Source organism: Chaetodon auriga, chromosome 7, assembly GCF_051107435.1.
Source record: "Chaetodon auriga isolate fChaAug3 chromosome 7, fChaAug3.hap1, whole genome shotgun sequence".
NCBI lineage: Eukaryota > Metazoa > Chordata > Actinopteri > Chaetodontiformes > Chaetodontidae > Chaetodon > Chaetodon auriga.
The window spans coordinates 2202806-2222152 of record NC_135080.1 but is presented as its reverse complement, the minus strand read 5'-3'; the positions used below and the strand labels follow the sequence as shown (position 1 = coordinate 2222152).

The following is a 19347-nucleotide window of genomic DNA, read 5'->3' as shown; positions in this document are numbered from 1 at the left end:
TTCAAACACTGTATTTGTAGTCAAATCAGGTCCAGATTGAGGGTCTTCAAAGGGTTTACACTCTGTTTTGTGTCAATATATATTATCAGTTTATGTAATTATGGGATCTTGTGATCTTAGGTAATTATCAGTAATTACATTTTGAAGTGAAACCACATATTCAGTGTTTCACCTGCAGTTTTATTCTCAGACAGTTTCCCACGTCATCACGAAGGTGTAATGTAACAACACCTGAGGATCGCCAAAACAAATAAAACAGTCGGACACTTTCACAAAGCTGTGAAATGCAGACGCTCAGGATGATCGAACATTCGACAGTTTTTAGAGCTACTGGCACAAAGAGCTGAATTATTTGGACGTGTGGAGTGTGTCTCACACTGGGTCAGACAGTCAGCAGGACTAGTATCAGCTGACTCCAGGTCTGTTCTAAGCAGCGTTGGAGTTGATTTACGTGAGTCGGGTCTGGCCACGCCTGCAGCAGACTCTGCGTCGTCCGCTGGGACGAGGCTCGCCGCTCTGGAGTCACTCCCTCTGCGTCTCTTTATCCTTCATTTGTTCCGTTGGTGGTTTTGTGGTTTCACATCCATCCAGTGTTGCGTTGCAGTGACTGTAGGTTGGTGATGATCCATCTGTGATTTGAAGATGAGTTGTCGTGTTCTGTGTTGTGATTGGTTGACGTGGATTGACTGTTATAGCCATGCTGCTAATTGATGCATTAAAACAGGAAGTGGGGGGTGGGTTAGCTGGGGGGCTTGGTGTGAGAAGACGATGGGCCGATTGATTCCTAACAGATACCTTTGTCTTCCTCTTGAGGGTCACAGACGAACCTGAGAGAATCAGCAGATCTCCGGTCACAAGGTGAGTACATGTCTACGTTTTTCCAAGCGGAGAGCAGCAGAGGAGTCATTTCATGTGTCAGCAGCTTGACAAGCAGCCTGCTTTCCATCAGTTTACAGTGTACTCAGCGCTTCACTCAGTGCAGCTGCAGCGTTAGATGAATGACAGATATGAATAAACAGAAATGCACCTGTTTTCTTTCTTGCAGAGAAAGAAATGTCTTGCATCGCACTAAATCCGTGCAAAGACATAAGTGTAAAAGCGACTATTGGCTGTTTTATCAGGGTTGTGTGTTCTGCTCTTAACCCCCCTAAAACAGCCAATCATCTTCTTTATGCTTCTGTTTATGTTCAGATTAAACAAACAACATATAACATGTTAATGAGAGAGCTTTAGAGGTGCTGCTAAGCCGATGTTGCTCCCTCTGTGCAGAGCCTCCTATTTTCAGTGTTTATGCTAAGCTAAGCTAACAGCTGCCGGCTCCAGCTCCATATTTACCTTAAAGACTTGAGAGTGGTTTCATTTAGCAACAAAGACAAACAGCACATTTCTGTAAATCTCTGCCTGACTGCGACTCTGAAGGTGATTCAGTGGTTTCATTCCTGTACAGAGAAGGCTGTGCTCACACCGCATGTGGAAGTGTTTTCATTCTTCGTTTCTCTCTTTTCATGTGGTGAGGGCTCGTGGAAATACAATAAAATTGATCTGAAAGTGCTCATACAGACAGAGAATGCACACCGTCTGCTCAGTCATCTAAATCCAGCCTCATGAAAGCAGACGAACACGCTCACTTCTCTGTCCTCGAACCAGCAGCTGATTAACATTAAGAACCTGGAACTGCTGTAAATGCTCAAACACATTATTACACCTGTTACATCTTTCCCACATGGCTGCAGAAGAGAAGGAGTGAAAGAATAAAGAAGCAGATTAGACATATTCAACTATTTGGCTGTTCAATCTATAAACACTGTAGAGATGCTTTGATTGGATCAAAGCTTAAAGACACAAACTGTAACAGACATTAAGCATTAAAAACACACACGTATTTCTCACTAATTGTCAGTAATTTTTGCTTTCATTTATGGGTTACATCCCAAAATATTTCTGAACAGTCACAGCTAAAGTGTTTCTAAGGCTTGTGAGACCTCTGGATTATAGTGTACATAGTAGAGTATACTGTATTTTCTCAGGGCTATCAGTTATCAGTGTGTACTAAAGGTCTTGTTACTTCCTCTCAGCCTCAGCTGCTTCAGCCCAGTCTCACTCTCAGATTAAAAACAGCAGGTAAACCAGCACCAGCAGGCTAACGTTAGCCCGCAGACTGTGGTGTGACCGTAGACGCTGAGCGCGACTCCTTGTGGTAGATGATCCCTGTGGGTAGACCCTCGTTAAGTCAGTCGTTAAGACAGTAATCACTGATTTATGAACTTATCTACGTAGTATGTCATTAATTATACACGTTCCATCACAAACTGTGTGATTTGTGTTTCCCTTTGATGTTGTACTTGAACTGTTTTGTGTGAAAAAAGAGAAGATGCACTTTTATCTGTGTGTGACGTAGGCAGCTGTGTAGAAATGTAAAAATCCAATAATGTATGACACTAATCTCTCTCTCCCTGCCCCCCCCTTCCCCTGACCTCTCATACATTCACATTCATACAACATACATACAACACATCCATCTCACTTCAACTCAAATACCCATATATTCATTCCCTCCAACACCCCCACCCCCACCCCCACCCAACCCTCCTCCTGTAAACATCCCACATTAAACCTTTGCTTCTAATGTCCGTACATTTCCTCCTCCATCCTCTGTTTTCATCACTCCTCCCCTCCCGCCCCCTCTAGTCGCCATCTATCTGGGCATCAGAAAGCGGCCGAGCCCCGGACCCCCCGATGCGGCTGGGATGTGAGGGTGCGGAGCCCCCGCGACCCGGCAGAGGTGGTGCTAGCGTTGCGTGAGGCGGCGCAGGGCTGCGGCTGCCAGGTCCACCTGGCCGGGCCTTTCCTCCTGTCCTGCACCCACGGAGCAGCCGGCGCCCGTGTGGCCTTCGAGGCCGAGGTCTGCCAGCTGCCCAGCGGGCTGGGCCAGAGCAGCGGCGTGAGGTTCAAGCGCCTGTGGGGGGCACCGTTAGCCTTTAGAGACATCGCCACCAAAGTGTCAAAGGAGCTGGAGCTCTGAGGGTGACAGGAGGCGGGGCAGATTGATGATGGACGGGACAAGTTGATGAACGAGGAGGGGCGGCGAGGCAGAAACGATCGCCTCCTCTTTCTCCCCGGGCTCCACCTCATGTGACATGGCTAGCGATGCCTTGCCTCCGCTAAAGACCCTCTTCTTCTGATGCCACCAATCACAGCCAGACAGACAGATGCACAGACGCAGACAGGCCGCCATCGGCAGACTTATGATGACCCCTTGACCTTGGAGCTGTCAGAGACCTACGACCCCTGCTTAAAACACGCCACCACCTCCACATTAAGAGTCAAACGGTTGTTTTCTTTTTTCATGATGTAATGTTTGATGGTAAGGATGGCGTTGCTGAGAATGATGGAGATTGCTAATTTGTTGTTGTTGACATTGTTATTCCTATTGTATCATATTTGTCATCATTCCTTCTTAAAGAGCTGCTATTTAAAGAAATGTTTTAATTTTTTGTGTATTAAGTTTATTTTCTTTCTTTAAAGCTTTTAAATGGGCAGAAGTCTGACGTCTGTTGTCGCTCTCAGAGGCAGACGTCACATATTGAAGAAGCGAGGGTGCAGTCTGACCTCCGACCCCTAGAGGGAGACATGCAGAAATGCAGACGTGTGACAGACTGAATGAAGCATCGCAGCCTGTCTGCCCATCCATCGAGAATGCCCGTTTTACTGTTCAGTTGGGATTTTGATGTTTGTTTGTCCCATTTCTGGTCAAATGTCCGCTCTCTGCCTGCTGTCCACACCAGGTGAGCAGCTTACCGACGAGCTGCCTGATAACGCAGGACCCTCATACCCTGATCAACTGAGCTCATGCTCTGCCCTCACAAATACTCAACTGATCCCAGCGTTTTGTCCCCTGACACCTTCATTAACGAGCAGAAGGCCTTTCTAAAACTTTCAAACGACACAACATCTTATTGGTTTAAAGTCGAATTTATTTCCAGCAAATGAAAAAACAGGATCTCAAACTGGAATCATGATTTGATTGATTTTCTGATCTGAAGTTGGATGTTTGCAGCGAAAAAAAGGCCACTTCTCATTATTTTACCTGAAATGACTCAGCAGGTTTAGTTTGAACTGAAAAAGCAGATTTTATCAGCCAATCAGAACGCGTTATTCTGAGTGCTGATTTAACTGTTGAAGTTAGTTGAAGTGAATAAAGTCAGTTTAACTTCCTGTTTTAACAAACTTTTCTTTCAACACATCTTTCGTAACTGAGTGCCCAGACAGCTACTCACATTAGACTGTTTTGTCCAAATTCTTCTTCTTCTGGGATGGAAACTTCACGTAATATGATATGAAAAATCGAAACGTCCACGCAGACGGTTTAAAAACTCGATCAAACGTGAAGCTTAAAAGCTTCTACATGTTGTTTTTGGGTCATTGTTGAAGTCAAGCAGCCACAGATTTCACTTCAGCTTTTAATGCCAGTAAAGGCATCATTTTTCAGGCTTTTTTTTTATTATAATTATGGTTTGATGTCTTCTTTCAAAACCACGTTTTCCACTTGTGATTGCAGTAGCTCATACTGGTTTAGAGTAAATGGAAGTTTACAGAGATGAAGTAGTTTTTCTGGTAACTCTGACTTCACAGTATCACAGTCTCTCCGAACGCCATCACTTTCCTCAAATGTAGTGCAATACAGCCACAAAGCCAAGAATGGAGACTTGAACACACCTCGATTAACACTTAACGGGCTCCTCGTTGATTTATGTCTTCAGTTTTGGTTTTGCTGATTTGTTGTTAAAATTCATTGAGCACTTTTTTTGCTTTTAGCCAGGTTGTGCTATACTGGCAGATATTTTAATTAACCTGTATTTTAATTTTGTAAATTCTTAAAAATCACATTGTTTCACACGTTCAAAGCCCGCTGAAGTGACTAGTCGACATTCTGAATGTCTTTCTTTTCCTTCACTTACGCCTCTTGGCATCTGTCACTTCCCAAAGGGAAACCAGCCGAGGCGATGACTTGACCTCCATCAAGTTTTGTCAGATTTAACAGTTTTCTTTTGTCCAATCTTGCATTTGTTTTTCATGTCTTAACCTTTTTTGATAGATAGGAACTGTAGACTTTCCCCTCTGCCGACCAATCAGGCTGCAGCACTGCTGAGACATGTACGACTGTTGACCAAACAGGTTTGATTATGACTGTAAAAGGTGTATGACTGTTAATCAGACTCTGCCTCATCGAGCCACTGTGTAACGTCAGCGCATGCAGCGCGAGCCAGAGTTTGAAGATGAGGATGTGACCTTGAATGACCTTTGATTTCCTTTCCTAAAAACTCAGCTCATTACAAAACAAAGCGACCAACAGAGTACACCAAGTGCTACATTGACCACATATTGACTGACGACTCCAAAATCAAAAGGTTGTTGTACATGTAACTCAATGAAGCCGAGCGATTATAACTGTACTTCTGAAGTCTGCAGCGTCTAACGAGACAGACGTGTAGAAGGAGACGACGCAGCAGACGTTGATCTTTACGGCCGTGAGGTCTACAGAAATGTATCTGTTGAATGGGAGAACTCAGCCGAGCAGGTATCCACCACTGTCTGAAAATGTGAAGCTGTGATGTAGGGCTAGGCTCTGTGCGTGTGCGTGTGTGTGTGTGTGTGTGTGTGGGTACAACTGGGCCTCACTCTCCGAACCTCTTCTGTAGATACAGCTAGGGCCACGCTTTAAGGCTACAGTTCTGTTGTATAGTGTGTTTGAAGCTGTTGCTGTTATCGACATAACTTAACTTATGGGCTGAAATTACAGAAACGATCGACCTGCAATCCTGCATGTCTCCTAGGAAATAATGTGTGACACAAAATAAAGACTTTCAACCTCTTTTGTATTTTATGCTATTTTCTTTGTCTCAGATACGGATTTAATGTCTTTGTGGTGTGTGTGTGTGTGTGCGCGTGCGTGCGTGCATGCGTGCGTAGTGAAAGCTAATTCTTAAGGATTTTTTTTGCACATATTAAAATGTGTTGACGTGAGTAAAACTGCACATATCACAGTCGATCTGATGTGAGCAGTTGCAAAAGAGCTGCTTGTGTTTCCACATAAAGAAAACATGAGAGAAAAGGTTTGATTGTTACATGGGGCATAATTTAATTGTCCTTTTATACTTTACAACCAAAAAAAAAAATCTTTTGGTGTGTATACACAGCCATGAGCAGACTATGCATGGATTGATCCCAGGATGTTACAGAGAAGTTGGGGGGAACGATGATTTAAGTGATGGGAAATGAGAGAGAGGAACCAAATACAAAGCAGGAAAGGAAAAGATCAATGAGGGTAACAGAAATGAGTAAGAAAGAAAGGAGCGGAGAGAAAAGTGGAGTGTCTACCTGACGGAAAGAAGTAAGCAGAAAGCAGCCAGTTGGCCGAAACCAGTAAAATAACTTTACAACAAGGCTACCCGTTCATTTTTTCTCATATAAAAAAACAAACACAGACAGTCATTCGGTCATTGGTTGCCTGTCCACTTTACTTCTGGGCGGGGATCATGCCATCGATGGACTCTCCCTTCTCCAGCTTCTTCTCCATCTCGACCATCAGCTTGACACCGTCAACCACCAGCTGGACCTGGTCCACCTCAGAGGAGCCCAGACGGTCAGCGTTGGAGATGTCGAACACACCACCCACGGAGGCTGTGTCCACACCACCTGGAGTGGGAGAAGGAGGAGAAGCTGAGCCCCATCCTCTCTCTGATACACTGGACATCTTATCTCCACAGATCAGTGCAAATTCACATACAGATGGTAAGAGAGGGGGAAGATGACAATGCTACTAAACGCCAATGCTGCTGTGTCTAAAATGACTAACTTTCCTTCGTCTTTGAGATCCATTTAACCGTCTTTATTTATTTTTGATGTACCTGTGCCACGCTTCTGCAGACGCAGCCTGCTCAGGATCTCCTCGAACTTGGCATGTGTGCTGAGCTTGGGCAGCTTGACGTGCACGCCACCGCGCAGGCCAGTTCCCAGGTTGGAGGGGCAGGTCAGGATGTAGCCCAGATGCTCGTTCCACATGAAGCCGTGGTTGTGCTTCTTGAAGATCTCCTCAATCTGAACAGTGAGGAGGAAAGTTTTACGGCATCATCGGGGGAAGCGGCTTTGACTCTCGTATGAATGTGCCCAGCTGTGTTCAAGTGAAGCTCTGCACGCATGCTTTTGTGCTTTACCTTCTGCAGGCCAACGCAGAAGCGTCTGAAGACCTCCTTCATGTTGCCTCCCTTCTGCATGGAGATGACACGCAGGTGATCCTCCTCGTTCACCCAGACCAGGAAGGTCTTGTTGTCGTTGTGCCTGGAGAAAGAAAATCCAGCTCAGTTTTGCTTCATTTAGGCACAATCCTGATCCACACTAACCCAGAGAACGTGAACCATCGGAGCGGTGCGGTGGGGGATTTACAGGAGGTCAAGCCACTGTAAGGGGCAGCGTCTGCTGCAGCTGAACACACTGTGCTTTGGTATTTATGACACACTGACAGATGTTTGAAAACTGGAATAATCAGGATTGGCATATTAGAGCTTAGGAGAAAGAGACAGATGGTGGAAGTTTTAAGGGTTGGCTTGAGAAAGGCAGATGGCCGATTTTAGCTCAGAGGGAGATTGTTTGCAGACTGTGTATTTGTTTTCATGATGCACACAAAATCTGCTTTTACAGTTAATTATAGCACAAATGAGATCATCTTTGGGGAACCCCATAAAAGTCTAATGTGTACTCGAATGTTTTATTTCATTTCCAGTCTGTGTGTCTCTCACCAGATGCCTCTGCCGTCGGGCCAGTCACGGGCCATACCGGCGCAGGTCAGCAGGGGGGACACGGGCTTGTCGAACAGGAAGTGATCAGCAATCAGCTGGTCCTGCTCGGCCTCGGTCATGCCTGTCAGGGGGTAGTACTTTCCCTTGAACTCGCCCTCCAGGCTGGCCAGAGCTGAGAGGAGAGAACCCAGGAAGGTGGACAGATTATTAGACTGAGCTCTCTACAGATGCACTGATTGATCGGCCTTATTGTCATGAGTTTGACACTCACCCTCAATGGACAGCTTCTCAATGCCTCTGCGCTCTCCACGGCTGTTGTGGGGGGGCAGGGTGAATCCCTTGATGCTGCGGCCGGTACGAACACGGCTGGACAGCACGTAGTTGGGGTCCAGGTCATCACCACCCTGAGCGAGGAAGAAAAACACAACAGATGCGTTATTACGGTATTGAAGCCATCGTGTTTAATCTCTGATCTGCAGTGAATCTTACATAGTGGATGGTTTATTTATAGAATAGCTTGTTGCTTCAGAAGATGTATTAAATACATAGTCAATATTTTGGGACAATGGCCAGCTAGTAATCTTAACCTTGAATGGATGTGGTCCTAAACGTAACCTACACTCACTAACAGACCAGCTTCCTTCTTTAAGCTGCGCTGATCTAAAACAACACTGTCGCCCCTCACCTTCAGGTTCTCGAAGTTCAGGTCGGTCTTGTGCTTGTCGGTGGGCTTGTATCCGCCGTGACGGTCGGAGATGATGGGGTCCAGCAGATCCTTGAAGACCTCATAGGACTCCTCGTCACCAGCAACGCAGCCCACGGTCATGATGAAGGGGTGACCTTGAGAACAAGACGGAGGATGAGGATGAGGAAGTAAGTTTGTGTGGGATACTGATAGTGTTTTTGTGTTCCTGGTGTGTTGAATGTGAAGTGCTCTTATCTTGCTCCTGAGCCACTGTGTCACGAGGACTTTTCAGACACAACTATTTACTGAGAAGAGCAGAAATCTTGCCTGACATTTTGCCTTAAGCCCATAAAAACTGCTGCTTCGCCTTATGATGGATGCTAGCATTGTCAGCTTTAGCGGCGATCCACAATCATAACTCATGTTTCACTACATGCAGCGTCTGCCTCTGTTCATTTATGTCACCTCAAACCTCTCTGTGCTGTGTGTTCATCTCTATGCTGATGACTTGCTCCTTCTTACCAGGGTTGTCAACACCAGTCTGGATGACGTCATCCAAGGTGAAGCCACTGGGGGTGGATTTGCTCCTCAGCTTGCCGTAGATCTCCTTGGTCAACGCCTGCAGCAGATGACACCAGTGCAGGTCAGTCAAATGTTGCTGTTTTGAGGATTCTGTCATGCTTATGTAAAGATCAGCGTCAAAATGCGACGTCATGCTGAAAGTGACTGCTGCCTGTTGGGGTGTGTGTTTTGGACATGTGGCATGTCAGAGGAGGATCTGTACCTTGGCCATGTGGTTGTTGTGCTGGGTAAGATCGGGGTACTCCTCCTCCGTGGAGAACTTCATTTTGTAGTCGTTGTGACAGTTCTTTGTCATGGCTGCGATTCTTACTCCGTCTGAGGAGAGATGAGAAAAAGAGGAGGGGGGTCCTTATTTCTCACAATCCGAAACAACCTGAGGTCCAACGTCACGATCTGATCAATACCATTTCTCTTTTCTGGCACTTCTCCAAGTTTTTCAAGCGTCTTGTCTATGAGTCTTCTGGTGAGGACGAGACACCTTCTCATTCTGTCTCTGTCTCTGTTGTCTTCCTCTGCTGTCTACATGCTTTCCTGCCTGTCTGACTGTCTCACCACCTGTCTTCCCCTCCTAGTGCAGATTATAAATAGTGTGGCTGTGCCCCCTCTTGCCCTCCACCCCTCCCATCCCTGTGGAGAGCTGTAGTTTCCAGTACATTAAGATGAATGAACTCAGATTAATGCAAACCCGGTGGCCGTGCTGTGATACGTCGGTAGCAGAGAAAGCACTTTGATAACAGAAGCAAGAAAACTTTTAAAGAAAACAGCACAAAAATGTTAATGTTTAAAACTACAAATAGTCAATCTAATGATATTTGAACTTGAATTGAACTGAAAAAGCTTCGTTTATTCCTCACAAATACTCACAAATTCATGACCTAATATCCTCTAATCAAAATGACTGAAATACAGATTTCTAAATTCTGCAGCTGCAGAATCAGTCAGAATAGACTCGTGGCATCAAGAATAGATTTACAGCCGCCTTCACAAGCAGATCTCTCTCCATGTCAGAGGTCAAAACTCCTTCAGTTGCTTGAGGTGTAGTTGATTGATGACACCTGGTACACTGAAAGGTCAAAGCATTGCATGCCTCTTAGATGGCTCCACAAGTTCCATGACCAAATCAAGCGCACCTAAACTGTTCAGTCACGTCTGAAGTCTGCCCTGCAAGCGTCAGCAACAGCTGAGAGATAGTCACAAGTGTTTCAGTGACACTACGCTGCTGTTTGCTTAGCTAACCCTTTATCAGTGGACTAGTAGAAACCAAGAGCATCAAGTCTCTCAAAGAAAGTCTCACTACAGAGTGCACTCATAGTTTCCGTATCCGAAAAATCTGCCCAAAGCTTCAGAGGAATCCAAGACAAAAATGAGAGGAGAAGTTTTCATGGCTGCAAAGTTCACCAATGGAGGAGTCTGTCTGACAGATATTTGGTTAAAAATGGTTTTGTCAGGGAGAGTTTTTTTGTCCATATTTGCATGGAAAAATCACCACAGTCATTCCCATGGATTTCTAAGAAGGCTGACTAAAGTATTGTTCTCTTTTTTACCTGCTTAGGAGAAAAGAAAGGGGTAAAAGATCCCGGGATCAGGTCCTCTCCACCAAATGTAGGGGTTGCCCAACTCTGCCAGGGGATGGACTTAAGCATTTATACCCAGACCTCTGTCCCCATTGGCTGACTAGACTTTGGGTCCCCTCGTTTGATTGGTCGCAGGGGGTCTTCTGTGCCCAGGCGAGTTTCTAAAAGGCAAAAACGAACATCACACAACACTCGAGACGAGAGACAAGACAACAGCTGCAGCTGCTCGGTCCAACCCTTCGTCTTCTGCCTGCTCGTAGCTGCGTGGTCGGAGCTGCAGGACAGGACGGGGTGGACGGACAAAAGCACATGCGTCCTCAGACATTTATATATGAGATGCATGCATGTCATAACTGGACTGTGGGGTTCTCTGGTTTAAAAAACATGAACTCATTCTGTTCCTCATCCCGACCTGAAGGCAAACACATCAACACATTTTAAAAGGATGAATAATTAAAGAAATATGTTGTTAATTCTCATAAAAATATTCATGTATCGCCTTTGCTGTGATTTAAATAGCATCGCCTCCAGCGTAGAGGGTGACAGTGTGCAGCCTTATATTCATGAGGGTTTCACCTGCTGTCACCTGCTCAGGTGGCTCTGATGGTTTAGACACTGAATCTCTCCTCCATGTTTCATAAGTGTCCCCACTGAGTCGATGAACAGAGCGGCTGCACTTCTGTCTGGCATCATATGGAGCAGTTAAAATAACCGCTTTGTCTTAGATTACATCATCGTAATATGGAAGATTACAGATTGGATTACACTGAGCTGCGGCCCTCACACCTACCAATTTGCTAAGTGGAGATGTCTGCGTGTGAGTTTAAGATGTGTGTTACTGCCGCCTGTCTTAATGTCATGCAGTGATGCATAGTGACAGGCTGTCTAAACTTCAGACATTTGGCATGTTAGATGAAGTAAAATGTCAATTCTGGCATCTTTTGTATCTTCAATCAAAACATGAGTTTGTAAGTTCACAGTTTTCTCTGCAGGTTTTCAGTCAGAACATTATATATCCAGTATCCTGAGTTTTAGGTTAGAAGAGCTTTGTGTCCAGTGCAAAGTGGTTGTACTCAGTCAGATCTGACTGTAAAACCTCGAGTCCAGCTCTGTACGATACGAGTGCCAGCACCATTACCCCCCTCTGGTAATGTGATAGGCCTCCGTAATCTACCCGCCGACAGATGTTAAATCATGAACACATCATGTGACAGTAGAAATTGCAGGAGGCGCACTGTGACGCAGACAGCAGCCTCACATATGATTCAAGTTTCCCTGAAACACAACAGAAACTAGAGGTCAGATTCAGTTTCTGCACATTTATTCATAGCGTTTCATAACAACTCATTCGGGTTTTTTTTTTAGATTAGAGATCAAATAGAAGAGACTCAAAACATTTCTTAGAAAACTGGAGCTTTTAAACATTCATCACCCCCCTCAACATGTTGAGTGCAGCAGTGTGATCTGATCTCGTTATCTGATAACTGTTCACGCACACATTCAGTATTTTTCTTTATTGTTGGAAATTTCTTCATTGTAGATCCAAACGATGAAATAATACATGGAATGACTATGCAGTAAACAACAAAGTGTTTTGTCCCTGTTTGTACTTTGCAATGGTGGTTTTGAGCAGCTCTATATTCATAAATATATTATTATGGTCTTTTTCTTTTAGCAGAAAATGCTGGTGTTAAGGCTTGAATCTGATGGGGGATCTGGGTGGAGAAAGCACGTACAAGACAGAACTTGTATTTCCAGGTGTGTGTGCAGATAAAATTGGGCGTTGGCTTGAAAAGAAGAGTAGCAAAACATCAAGATTTCCCAAAACATACAAGATTGAAAATGCCATCAGAATCGTTGCGCAGCCTGTTAATGATCCACAGGTGTCGTTTCACTGCTCAGTCTCCGCTCTGCTCTGCACCTGTTGGATGTTCCTCAACATTACTTTAGATATGTGAACAACTTATTACGTGTTCTCATGCACGCAGCACATACTGACACACTGCACACATCCTACAGGTGTGTGTGTGTGTGTGTGTGTGTGTGTGTGTGTGTGTGTGTGTGTGTGTGTGTGTGTGTATTTATGGCTGTGTCCATCCTGTAACTGCAAATTTGCAGATGACTGTTGTGTTCATGCGTGTTGGGATTCAGAGCCACTCTGAGTCTCAGCTCCTTTGCTCTAATTCAACACTCAAGCTCCAGTTTCACAGCTGCGGCCCGACCGTCCGCTGCCACGAAATCCAAATTAGTCTCTCCGTGTTGCTGCATGTTCCACAGTAAACACACTCACATATGCATGAACACGCAAACACACACACACCTTCTCATTATCATAACAATGAGTCAGAGAATGTGCACAAAATGATAGAAGCTGCCACGTTCATAGAACCTGTAATTAGGGACAAACTGTAAAATCTAGTTAATGATCACGAGAAAGTAAAAACCATGCAAGATGAAAAATGCCACAGAAGTCTATATAAACTCTGTTTCACCTATAAAAGTTCAGTTTTACCCTCCACTGCATCCTTTACCCACAAACCCCCATCAGTGGATCTCAAAGGTCACGCTGACTGACGTGTGATATGTGCTGTGTGTGTCTTCTGCCCATTCAGACCAGTTAGTTCTGTTGCTTGTATGCCACTGTGGCGCAGATCCAGCATCCCAGTTTAGACTGTCATTCAATCCCCCAGCACTCCCCACCCACGCACACCCATACCACCCCCCCCGACAGCCCCAGAACCCTGCAGCTGCCCCGGGGAAACAGGCACCAAGGACAGTTATGTAACAGGAACACAGTGTGAATCATTTCTAATGATTCTATCTGAATCTCATGAGCAGAGTGGGCAACAAATCAGACGCTTCAACGCTTAATAAATGACTTGAAACTGTTTTAGTTTCTGATTTGTGTGTGAGGACGTGTCGTTAGAAGAGGTGTGAAGTAGTTCTGATCCATATGAGGCAGCAGGACGAGGGAGGAACTGGTTTACGTGTCACATAAGAGACTGCAGAGCTGGCGCAGTTTGTTTATGTGCATTTGCAAACATGTGCATGCGTCCATCCATGCAGACATGACACAGGACTTTTTTTGGATTGCTCCTGTGAATGTGTCCACCACCAGAGTTTGTACACAGAGTAGATAAACGTATGTTTCTGTTAATGTGTTTGAACCACTATGTGTGTAAAGAAGCAGACACACACTCAGGATAGTTTTGCAGAATTCAAGAACATGTTTATCACAAACTGCTGTTGTTATTTATGTGTTGTTTTTGTTTCAGTGCTGTTTTTTTTAAGTTATGCATCCTGATTCCTAGATGACATTTTAAAACAGCAGGAGTCATTGAGACACACACACACACACACACACACACACAGTAACTTACACACCTTTCATGCATTCTGTTAGCAGATTGTCGTTGACAGCGAAGGCCTGAGGGAGCAGTCGAGGGTTTCATGCATTCACACATTCACACATGGGGGTTGCCAGGAACAACTGGCAGTCCTGCTCACTGACGGCTTCCACTAATGCACATTTGTGGTGTTTCTGTCGACATTGTCCAGCATCTTATTGCTCTGGAGTTTGTCTGCACTGAGAGTGAAATGAAGTTATTAGAATGGATGTTTTAAGAAAATCTAGGTGTTTTCCTGAGCTTGATGTTTTTTGGTGGTATTTATCATGATGCTAGGTTTCAAAGACTGAACTCACGTTGATATAAAATCACCCACATCTGAACTCAGGGGGAGGTGCTTCTCTTATGAAAGCTCTCAGGAAGCAGCAGCAGCCTTCATGCCTTCTTTGGATTCCTCTGATTTGACCTGGACTGAGGTCAGAATGTATTTCAGACACAAGTCCTGAAGCAAAGCTGAAAAAAAGCATGTTAACAGTGTGAGGAGCCCACAAATAGAGGCAGGCATTTGTAAGAAGACTCTGTCGATGTGTGCATGTTCAGTCTGTCACACGGTGAAGGAGTCATGATGGTTTGGCCAATGAGGTGTGAGGCACAACACTGAACCAGTGACAGGTGGTGGAAGAGCTTCAGGTTTTGTGCAGACTCTTTTCTTTGTTTGGTTGCAACTTTATCTCCTAATTATGTTTATGCAGTTTAAGTGATTTACCAAATCTGTTGTGGAGGAAATGTAATTGCCGCTTGGGTTATTGGGGTGGATAGCTGGACGTACCTGTGCTGACTCACCTGTAGAAATTTTGATTTTACACCTCAAAGTCTGTTTATAGACGTTGGGAAGTACTACTGTGCATTAGGCCTTTTGTGGCTCCAAATGCAGCTACGTGAAACTGATGAATTACCTCAAGTGATGTCACTTGAGGCTGAAGACGGCAAATTTGAAAATGAAAAAAAATAAATAAATAAAAAATATCGGTGAGTGCTGAATTAGGCAGAAAAGAGCTCACCAGACCTCTGAAGCCTGTTCCTCATCTCTGAGTTGCATTGTGGGTAATGTAGGCACCGTGTTTTGACCGTAGTGTGTCCAGTGTTAAAGGACAGTTTGCTTTAGTGCCAGGAACAGACAAACTGAATGTTTGGAGTGTGTTTTGTGAAGGTGATGGCGGCGAGCTTGCACTGAAACATGATCCACCTGAGTAACCCTGGAGGGGGAGGCGGACGTGCGTTGGGGGGTGAACTGTGGATTTCTATCTTTAGTGCGGCCTCACCAGGTCCTCCGATCTCCAATACCAGTTCTCCCGATTGAATTGCATTGACTCAGCTATCAGTCTGTCTGTCTCTCTGTCCATCCCTTCGTCCATTCATCTGTTCTTCCACCTTCACTTGACCACACTGAGGAAGCTGGGATTCGATCCATGACTAGCAGTGCAGACACACACATTACACCTGGGATTCACTCATTATTTGTGATGTGTGAACAACTTCATGTGTCGTGCCTTCACTACTATCACAAGTGACAGAGCTCATGAAAATTCCAGTAGTTCCAGTAAAGAAAATCAGATCATGTGTAACAGGAAGCTCTTCAGAAATGCTGCAGTGTGTGTGTGTGTGTGTGTGTGTGTGTGCGTGTGTGCGTGTGTGTGTGCGCGCATGCGTGTGTGCACGCATTCATGTGTGTGCATATGTCAGTACAATTATGTCCATTGCACATCTGTGTTTTTTTTTTTTTTTTTTTAACTAATATCCATGCAGATGTTTATGCACACATGTGTCTGTCAGATGTAATTTAACACATGTGTTTATCTGCACACGTGTGACTGCAGGGTACCCTCATTCCTTCCTGTTGTCGGCTGCTGGTGGGTGTAGCAGTGCAGCAGCAGTGTTGTATTGCCAGTGTGAAGTCCCACCGCCTGTCTCATCTCAGCATTGATCTCATTTTGTGTGCTTAGCAGCTTCCCCAACACACACACACACACACACACACACACACACACACGCACACACACTATCAAATGCATCACATGTGAAACATCTGACAACAAAATGCTTATTTTATGTGACTTATGACATGAAATGCTGTTTCACATGTGATAACCATCACCTCTACTAACCTCTTACCTGAACCTTAACCTGAGCCTTCACCCTAAAATTCAATGATGGGAACTTTTGTTTTGTCCCCACAAGGAAGGCAAGACCCCACAACATGAATAATACACATCTACACACACACACACACACACACACACACACACACACACAGTCAAGGGTCTGATCTTCAGTGTTCTATGTGTGAATCAAACAGGGAGGAGGGGGCAGCAGATGAATGATCAAGGCTGCACCGTCATGACGGCTTATTTTTAGGGTTCACATTGTAATGATAGACAGTGCTGCTAACGTGTCCTCGGAGTGGGACGCAGCAGCTCTGTGAGGTGCTGTCTCATTCGCCTGGTGTGCGTGCGTGCGTGCGTGCGTGCGTGCGTGCGTGCGTGTGTGTGTGTGTGTGTGTGAACTCCATTGGAAAAAGATTAGCTTCAGCTGACGCAGTAAGGTATCATTTACAAAAAGATCAGTAAGCGATCAGAAATAAGAAATTAAACATCTCAAAGTGTTTTCAGACATTTTAAAATTAAGAATAAAAAGAAGAATAAGAGTCAAAACACCAGTTTGCATTAAGTCGAGTCCATAATGAGAGAATAATACTTAACTTAAGAAGAAAGGCTTAGCAGTCATTATGAAGGTCGGGGGGCTTTATGAGGAGATTTAGAGGACTGAAGTGATTTAATGAGGCTCAGCTTTTCACTCAGGGGACTTTATGTCAGCTTTGTCTCCTCAGTCTGGACAAACTCATTCCAGTGTTGGACATTAGAGAACAGTCAGCAGAATAAAATCTATCACTGAAACGAGGTTCAGTCCAGCTCTTCATTTCACATAAACACAGCAGCTGTGGTCTAAGGACTCCAGCTAGAAGTCAAGAAAGGGAATAGAAATATTTTCCTGACCGCACATGAACAAATAAAGTGGTTTCTATTTTCTGCAGCTGGGTGAGGGGTTGAGGAGAGGATGAACTCTGACCCGCAGAGCTTTATGGGAAATCTGTGGCGTCCCTGCAAGGTTCAGTGAAGCATTCACACTGAATGTTGCTGTCAAACAGTGGATGTGTCTTCTCTTCAGAGCTCATAGATTCTCAAATAAAGCCACTCTGGATGCTACCTGTGTTTGTATACACTGTGTTCATTCAGATAGTTCCTGATTTCAGTCACGATTTTACCAATTTCAGCCTGTGTGTTGGTTTTAAGCGTGAGGGGTTCTGTGTTAAATGTAGAAAGTGAGTAGAAGAACATTTATATTTATGTTTCTCAAAGCACAGAATCTAAAACGTGTTGCAGCAGTTTCCAGAGCTGAATGTATAATTCATATACAGCCCTTTAACTCTTTACAGCTAACAACATCACACTCAAATAGTTCTGTATTTCTTTAATTTCTATGCATCAGCTTCTCCCCTCATGATATACGTAGACCTGAAATCACTTTCCCATAATCCTCTTCTCCCCTCTCTGGTCGCTGCAGTGCCTCTGGGTGTACGATCAGGACACTGAACATCACGCAGAGCTCAGGCTTCTTCTGTCACAGAACCAGATTTTTGTAGAATGCATGTTTAGAAAAAACATGAAGTGCTTCCTCTTCATGTTTCCTGCTCAGACATCACCTGAGAGCCGGTGTCACGTTCAACCTCCTCTGAGCTGGTGCGACTTTTTCAAACTCAACTAGAACCTGATCAGTGGACCCCGACCCCAGCGCTGACCCTGCTGGGTGAATATGTGGCGAGCAGCAGGTATTGGAGGGTTGTTAGGAGGAAGCACAGAGGCCTGGAGGAGTTTCCCCAGGGCCCGGTGGCCTTATATGGCCGGGCCCTGCCGGCACGCCCGCCACAGTCAGTTGCTGGTGCTTCTCTGCTACCTGACAGCTGAGCCGTCCATCAACCTGCTCGTATAGCTGTCACACACAGACACATGCGGGAGACACACACACACGCAAACACACACCCTCTCCTGATAAACTAGACGAGGTAACAGTAGCGCCCTCTAGTTTTAGTTCTCTGCACACCACATCCATGACTGAATGGATGACGGGGAAAAAGCGCCACCTACAGAAACCAGCAGAGTCATGGATGGATGAGTGAAACGGCCCACTGGGCCGAGGCCGCAGCAGGACGCATTCAGATCATGTACTTGAGCAAAAGAAGTGAATACCACACGACTAAAAATACCCCAAAATGTACAGCTGAATACACTGAAAGAGTGACAAGTCAAATGAAATGTTCTGTCACTGTTTGTTTTGTGTTATTGATCTTTAATACTGATGCAGGAACCTGTGAACAGCTCTTGAGTTTTAATTTAAAAGCGGTTGAGCTGATTAGAACTACTTCCTGTATTGTTGGGCAGTTAAATCTGGAACAATACAAAATGTTTTTACAGATTTATCATGTTTTATATGTAGAATAGAAACTTAAAAACAACTCCAGCTCTCAGATAAAGTAGATTTTCCTCTGAAATGTAATGGAGTAATAATATGGAGTAAAATAAATAATTTAAAAAAAAAATACTCAAACATAACACCAAGTACTTCAAAAATGTACTCAAGTACAAGTACTTGAGTACTGAACTGCCCACTGACCAAATCTGAGAGAGAGTAACTCACTGCAATCTATCATTGATTATCATCAATTATCTATCATAAATGATCTGTCATTAACAATCTGTTATTAATTATCTGTCATTGGTAATCTCTCATTGATAATCTCTTATTGATCATCTATCATTGATCATCTCTCATTGATTATCTCTTATTGATCATCTGTCATTGATAATCTCTCATTGATCATCTGTCATACTCGTGTCTCCTCCTGCAGGCAGTTCATCTCTCTGACAGATAGGTGGCCTTATCCCAGACAGGACATCACAGCCAGCCCCGGTGCCGCGGTGCATGGTGGGAAATATGGGATCAGGTAAGCTCCTCAGCTGCATCAAGCGATGTACGCGTAACTGGACAAATACAGGAAACCGTGAGACTTTGTCTTCAGAATAAAAGCACTGTTTTCATGTATTTCATGTTAAGGTGATAGACTTGTTGAGTTCTACTTAAATTAAACGTTTCTGTCCTCATGCAGCCCTCTTCAGTCAGCCACAGATCAAATACTCATGTGTAAAGCAAACCAATTTGGGATAAGAATTGAAGCAATGAGGCTGGAAATGGAAATCGAGCCTGTGCAGACAGCAGGCAGTGACCCAAATACCCACCACAATGTTAAT

General features: G+C 44.6%; 2 protein-coding genes across 5 annotated transcripts in view; one reads left to right on the top strand and one right to left on the bottom strand.

Moving 5' to 3' along the window:
• The window catches only part of mark4b (MAP/microtubule affinity-regulating kinase 4b), a 42193-nt gene extending 36320 nt beyond the window's left edge, over positions 1 to 5873 (top strand). For 2 of the 4 annotated variants that reach the window (XM_076734570.1, XM_076734571.1), the window contains 2 exons: positions 814 to 858; positions 2689 to 5873. In XM_076734570.1, the coding sequence (XP_076590685.1) occupies positions 814 to 858; positions 2689 to 3022 (379 nt within the window). In that variant the 3' untranslated portion in view covers positions 3023 to 5873. The remainder of the gene's footprint in view (positions 1 to 813; positions 859 to 2688) is intronic. The other 2 variants (XM_076734569.1, XM_076734572.1) reach the window with 2 other exon arrangements.
• A 305-nt stretch (positions 5874 to 6178) lies between these two features.
• ckmb (creatine kinase, muscle b) lies at positions 6179 to 10678 on the bottom strand. The gene is made up of 9 exons (XM_076735830.1): positions 10608 to 10678; positions 9266 to 9378; positions 9004 to 9100; positions 8482 to 8636; positions 8068 to 8200; positions 7797 to 7968; positions 7215 to 7338; positions 6909 to 7098; positions 6179 to 6696 (listed from the first exon to the last, which is right to left on the bottom strand). Exons 2-9 carry the CDS (start codon positions 9356 to 9358, stop codon positions 6518 to 6520), a joined length of 1143 nt encoding a protein of 380 aa, XP_076591945.1. The 5' UTR covers positions 9359 to 9378; positions 10608 to 10678; the 3' UTR covers positions 6179 to 6517.
• Positions 10679 to 19347: the final 8669 nt, after the last annotated feature.

What these genes read in the sequence shown, in the direction of transcription:
- ckmb (XM_076735830.1), bottom strand. Translation starts at nt 9,358, where the DNA reads ATGACAAAGAACTGTCACAACGACTACAAAATGAAGTTCTCCACGGAG. An exon ending in GACTGGTGTTGACAACCCTG is followed by an intron (nt 8,637 to 9,003) that starts GTAAGAAGGAGC and finishes CTTGTTCTCAAG; the next exon opens with GTCACCCCTTCATCATGACC. An exon ending in TGAGAAGCTGTCCATTGAGG is followed by an intron (nt 7,969 to 8,067) that starts GTGAGTGTCAAA and finishes CTCTCCTCTCAG; the next exon opens with CTCTGGCCAGCCTGGAGGGC.